We start from the raw sequence: 6183 nt of genomic DNA on the forward strand, positions 1-6183 counted from the left end.
ACACAGAACATGCATTGCCTACTGCCAATATCCCTCCCTGCCCTGTGCCCGTCACTTTCCTTCCAGAAAGTCACATGACTGGAATCATACAGTTGGAACCTTTTGAGACTGGCTTCCTTCCTTGGCACGGTGCATTCACTCGTGACCACCACATCTTCACCACATCTTAGAGATTAAGGCAGGCTGGAAATCCCGTCTGACAGGGGCCTGGAGCAGCCAAACCCTAGACACACAGTCGGGGCTGGGGGCAGGGGCAGCTGGTGTCCAGTGGGGACGCATTCTCCCTCAGGGACAGTGGGGAAGTCCCCACTGGTGGGGTGGTGGTCCTTTAAAGCCGGAGAAAGTGGTAAATTTCACATTATGTGTGTTTCACTGGAACAGAAAAAAAGGAACAAAGGCCTGTGATTCCTCTCCCTCTTGAAACACAAGCCATCAGATAACCAGATGGAAGCCTGGCTGCTTCTCTGGTGGTGCGATGGAGGCCTCCAACCACCTGAGTATGTTGACACTCTCCTCCCCTCACAGGCCCTGCCCCACCCAGCACAACTGTCCTGCTGGGGCCAATAGGCGAGTGTACCGTGCTGGCACCAAAGCTCACGGCTAGAGTCCTGGTCCCCCTGAGCTGAGACTTTGGACACGAGGGATGGGCTGCAGTCCCCAAGCAGGACACCCGAGCTGCGGGGGTGTCTCCTGGGATGACTGCTCATGGGGGTCCCTGCCCCACTCGCTGCCCCAGACTCTGTCCTTGTACAGAACCATAGCACAGTCGCCAAACCAAGAAGTCCCACTGCATGCTGGGACATCACTAGTGAACCCAGGACTGCACCCCTACTGTCTCAGCAGCAGCATCCTTTCTGCACCTGGGTCTGATGGGAAACCCAGCCTGGTGCTCAGGGGCTACGTCTTCAATCCCCTTAATACAGGAGAGCCCCTTGGCCTGCCCTGAACTTCCATGACCCGGCATGTTGTGAGTGCTGGGCAGATGTTTCTGGGGGAGGAGCTGAATTCTGGGCAGTGAGTCCAGCAGGAGGCACCAATCTTGGGTGCCTGTTTCCCTAACATAGCATCACTCTCCTGGGGCCCCGTGACTCGCCAAACTTCAGCCACAAGTGTCAGCATCACCGAGGTGAGCTGGCTGCAGGTGGAGGAATGGGAGATCGATGGATGAAAGAGGAGCGAACAGGTGGATGGATGGGGGCAGGGGGAGAGGGCACAGCGCAGCTGGTGGCACAGGATAGAAACACCGAGAAAATGATCCATGGCCTGATTTTATTGGAACCAATTTTCTTCCACTTTGTGGAGACAGGTCTTGGCGGCCTCTGCCTCCACAGATCACGTCAGACTTTAATGGCCTCGGTGCTCAGGAGGCTGCCCAGAGTCGATGTGCCCATGGACATGAGCCCCTCCCGTACAAGCCACACCCAGGGCCGGCTGCCCCTTCTGAAGCTGGGCCCAGCCCATCATGAGGAGCAATGCTGCTGGCACTGAATGTGAAAGAGGCCAACTGCGAAGGCAGATTACAGGGGTACCCCATCACCACCCCCATCGCCCCCAGCCTCACAGCTGCTGTCAGGGCCACAGGTCCTGGAAAACGGTAACAATGAAGTGATGACCCAGAGCCCTCCCCATGCTGATGCAGGTCTGAAGGGTGATTCCAGGGGAGGCTGTTTTAATGTGGCCTTGTGAGCGGGGAGTGGATCTCTAACAAAGGTACACATGCCCTGTGACCCCTAATTCTCCCCCCAAGGGCACCGTGCATGCAGAGGGGCTGCTCTGAGCTGGGGCACCTCCTAGATACCCACCATCCCTGTTCCTAGAGCAGCAGGCCCCGGGAGGGGGACATCCACCTCCCCCTACCCCTCCCCAGCATTGGGGAGACAGGATTTACTAGGGGATGGAGATGTGGCAGTGGGGAGGGAGATACCACTACCCTGCAGGTTTGAATCCAGTCCCCTCTGGGGCCCTGGGGAGGTGCTGGACTGTCCCAGGGCAACGGGGCAGGCTCCTCAGGCTCCACCTCCCAGGCTTCCCTGTTGACCAGGGGCCCAGGATCCAGGGCCTTTGCTGGCCCGGGAAGCCCTGTCCTCACCATGAGCTCCTCTCACCTTGTCCACTCCAACCACACACTCAGAAAACTCCAGCAATGACAGCTCCAAGTTGCTCAGAAATCTCATCATCGAAGCACCTCATTTCTAAACGCTACTTCTGATTGCAAGTGTCCAGGATGGAACCTCACGGGGTGGAGGGCTGACACAACTGGTGGGAGACACTCGGGCTGGGAGGGGGCCCCAGTTTTGGAAAGAGTGGTTGTTTTGATTGGCCCACCTCTCCACACTTCCCAACATAGCCCATGAGAGGGAGACACATGGATACAGGTGCCCACCCCCTCTCTGCATAGATGTCACTGTTTAAAACAGTGGACATTGGCCCGGATTTGCCAAGTGGCCCAGAAGCCCATGTGGGGAACATAAAATCCCCTGGGAACCTCTCCTGGGACAGTGGATGGCGCAGAGGGACAAGGGGGGAGGGGGCAAGGCCAGGGCTGAGCTTCTCCATGAGGAATGTTCCTTCAGGCACATGGAGCAGCACCCAGGAGCCCGGAGCCTCGCGGGAGTGGTCGGTGTCAGAAATAAGTGCGCCTCTAATAACTGGCCCATCAGTCTTTCTTGAGCATATGGCCGAGGCCATTAAAGAAAAATGGAAACTCCGGAGCCAGCAAGTGCTGAGTAAATGCTCAGCAGTGCTACAGCTGCGGCCACAGATGCGGTCCTTCTGTAGAGCCAGCTCCACAGACACTTGCCTAGTGGACAAGTGACCAGGACACAGCCCAGGCCACATCAGCATGGCAGCCTCCCACCAAAAGGATTCAGGGAGGGCCCTTTGGGAAGCCAAGCCAAGTTCCTGGGGTATCTGACCATGTGGCACTAACAGAGGGTGAGGGTGCTTGAGGGGGGTTCCCTCTGTGGCTGTGTTTTCTTGATGGTCTGACCCCCAGCTGCTCCTGGCCCAGCCCACAGGGGTCCAAGGGGGCAGGGGTCTCAGGGGAGCATCTCCTGGGTGGGCATGACTGACCTGCCCCACCTTCACAGCCAGGTGTCGTGGCTGCTGTGTCCCAACTCCCCAGCCCCAGCACAGCCCACAAGACCCCAGAGGAAGCCGGAAGGTAATTCCCACTCTGTCACCACACGCACCCTGGTTGCTCCTGCCTGCAGCCTGTGACTCATCTTCCTGCTACACGTGGCTGCCGGGGGGCCCTTCTGCACAGGAATACCTGGAGCCAGGGCAGGCGAGGAGTCTGGAGCTTAATTCTGCCCACTGGCTCCATCTCGGTAGTAGCCTGTGGAGGGCCAGTTGCAGCCCAGGATAGACATGCAGATGGCACTTTCCCCACCCCCAAGCATGCCAGCTCCTTGAGCCTGGCACCCCTGTCATACTCAGAGGCAGCAGCATGGGTTCTGCTGAGAAGCTATTGATGACTTGGGTGTGAAAGGATAGCCAGACAGGACAGCCAGTCTCTCTGGACTCCCACCCCAACCTGGCTCAGCCCAGACCCTCTTTTCCCATCCCACTCTGGGGTGGAGGGAGCCCCCGCCCTTTCATGGCTACCCACATCCTGAGGCCACCATGCCATTCCAGGTGGTATCTCTTCCCTGACTTGCTCTGGTGGACACCCTGCTCCCAGGCCAGGGCCCTGCCTGAGAAGCCTTCTCCCTGGGGCTGGAATCCCCCTGCCTGGCTGAGCCAATGTCCAGGGAGGTCTCCAACCTGGGTCCCCACATGCTTCACCCAGACCCTCCAAGGGCATTGGTCACCCGACTGCAGGCCCTCCAATCTGCCACCAGGCCCGATACCTTAGGATTTTCCAGCAGAAACAACATCACCACCACCACCAGGGACAGCACCTCTGACTACTTCTACCCACCAGGAGCCAGACAAGGGCTTCCCATACCCTCTCTCTTGAATCCTGTACCTTCTGAGACCAGGGCTGTGATTGCCCCATTTCACAGATGGGAAAACTGAGACTAAACTAAGGAACCGGCCCAAGACAGCATCAGGCCAGAAGACACTGGGGGAGCAGTCTGGGATAGGGGTTCTGTTGTAGAGGAGAGGGACCACACCTGTGGGAAGCACAAAGCCTTTCGAGAAGCTGATGGAAGGGACCCTCTCTGGAAAGAGGAGGACACCAGCACACACATTTGCCTTACACCGCAGGGGCTCTGGGGACAGCTGAGGCCCATCCACAGAGCCTCTGCTCGAGGGAGGTCGGTAATCTGGGCTTCCAGCCCCTTTGGTGGAAGGAGGCGATGAAATAAGTAGGGCTGAGGCCTGGCAGCCCTGGAGTGAAAGGTGGGAAGAAGCCGGGGATCAGGCTGCTCTCGAGTCCCCTGCTCCTCCCCCATCCCGACTCATTCCCAGCTTCATAGGAATACAGTTTCTTTGGGACATGAAATTTTCTCCAACTTCCTGTACCCAGAGGACACACAGACAGGAAACTACTTCTGGGATGAGGCACTGAGGCTTCCCTGAGGGTCCGCCTTGGACCCTTGCTCCCAGGGGAGATCCCGGTCTGGTGGCCTCTGACTCCTGCCCCTGCCCCCCAGAAGAGGCTGCTCACCTGGATGACGACCTTGACTGTGGCGGTGCCCACGATGGGTGTGCACACCAGGCCGCCCGGGTGCTGGCCGTCGGCGCTGCGGTTCTGCTGGCCCATGGTGAAGAGCATAGGCACGGCCAGGAGGCCGGAGGCCAGCCAGACGGCACTGATGAACTTCTTGGTGCGGCTGCGGGACATGAGGGTCTTGGCCTTGAAGGGGTGGCAGATGGCCAGGTAGCGTTCCACGCTCAGGCTGGCCACATTGAGGGCGGTGGCGTAGGTGCAGGCGTCGCGAAGGAAGTAGTAGCCGCGGCACACGGCGTCACCGAAGGCCCAGGGGTGGTGCACCCAGATGAAGTTGTACAGCTCCACAGGCATGGCCAGCAGCAAGATGAGCAGGTCGGACAGTGCCAGGCTGCCCAGATGGTAGTGCACCGTGCTCTGCAGGTTCTGCAGCGATTTCTTGCGCGCCAGCGTGAAGGCAGTCACGGAGTTGCCCACCGTGCCCACCACGAAGAGCGCCAGGTACACGATGGTCACCAGCACCTTGGAATAAATGTCCGTGTTCACATCCAGGTCGCTGCTGGGCGCCGCTGGTACGGACTCCGACAGGTTGCCAGAGCCATTGCCCAAGCCCGGAGCCAGGAGCGCCCTCTCCAGCACCGACGGCGGCTGCGTGAACGGGTCGCCGGTCCGGCCGACCCAGGGACCGGGCGCCGAGCTGTTGAGACGCATGTCGGGCGCGCGGGGCCGGGTGCTGCTGCGCTTCCCCGGGTCCGCGGCTGGAAGCCAGGGGGAGAGTGGGTGAGTCTTAGGCAGGGACAGAATAGAGGGAGCCCGAGGGGTGGGCGTGAGAGGCCGAGGGGGTGTGCCGTCGAGCCGAAGAGCACCAACCCGGTCCGTGCCAGCCTGGCGCGCTCAGCGCTCGCACTCACTGGGGGCTGCAGCTTCCCTCCGGGCTCCGCGCTTTCCCAGCTTTCTCCGAATGCCCGATCCCACGGTTCCTCCGGTCCCCGGGCGGCAGAACCGGTTCTCACGGAGAGCGCCCGGCCGGCTAGGGCTTGGGCTGCGCGAGGAAAGCCTGTGGAGCCGAGCGGAGCGCACGCCCGGCGCGCTCTCTTCTCGCTCGCGCTCTCCGCGCACCTCGCTCCGCGCACCTCCCGCAGCGCCAGCGCCCTCCGGAGCTCTGCGCCTCCACTGAGCCGGCGGCGACGGGCGCGCCCAGCCGTGGGGGGCGCTGGGGGGGAGAGAAGGCGGCCCCAGCCACTGTCCCCGCCCCGCAACGGGGCAGGGCTGGCTGATCACCCCCGCTCACTCTCAGGGACCATCTGGGCTGGAAGGAGTGCCCCAGGGAACTGGGATTCCAGTGAGGTGCGCCAGGAATATTGGCTTTTTCCAGGCACCCTCCTCAGGCAGCTCGCCCCCCTTTTTCGGGTCTCCCCAGCTTCCTATGCCCACTTCCCCAAGGGAACTGCCCCCGGGTCGCTTCCAGCCCGCCCAAACAGTGGGCTTCCTGCTGAGGTGGGGGGATGCCAGAAGCTGGGCTCCCAGGGGGCTCTACTCTAGCACAAGTAACTGGGGGAGGGGAT

General features: G+C 60.8%; 1 protein-coding gene across 1 annotated transcript in view; it reads right to left on the reverse strand.

The window, feature by feature from the left end:
• NTSR1 (neurotensin receptor 1) overlaps window positions 1-5779 on the reverse strand; it is a 51943-nt gene extending 46164 nt beyond the window's left edge. Inside the window, exon 1 of the mRNA XM_070801322.1 lies at window positions 4616-5779. Within this exon, the coding sequence (XP_070657423.1) occupies window positions 4616-5329 (714 nt within the window). The 5' untranslated portion in view covers window positions 5330-5779. The remainder of the gene's footprint in view (window positions 1-4615) is intronic.
• Between the last annotated feature and the right edge of the window lie 404 nt (window positions 5780-6183).

The sequence above is a fragment of the Bos indicus genome, chromosome 13, assembly GCF_029378745.1.
Source record: "Bos indicus isolate NIAB-ARS_2022 breed Sahiwal x Tharparkar chromosome 13, NIAB-ARS_B.indTharparkar_mat_pri_1.0, whole genome shotgun sequence".
Lineage (NCBI taxonomy): Eukaryota > Metazoa > Chordata > Mammalia > Artiodactyla > Bovidae > Bos > Bos indicus.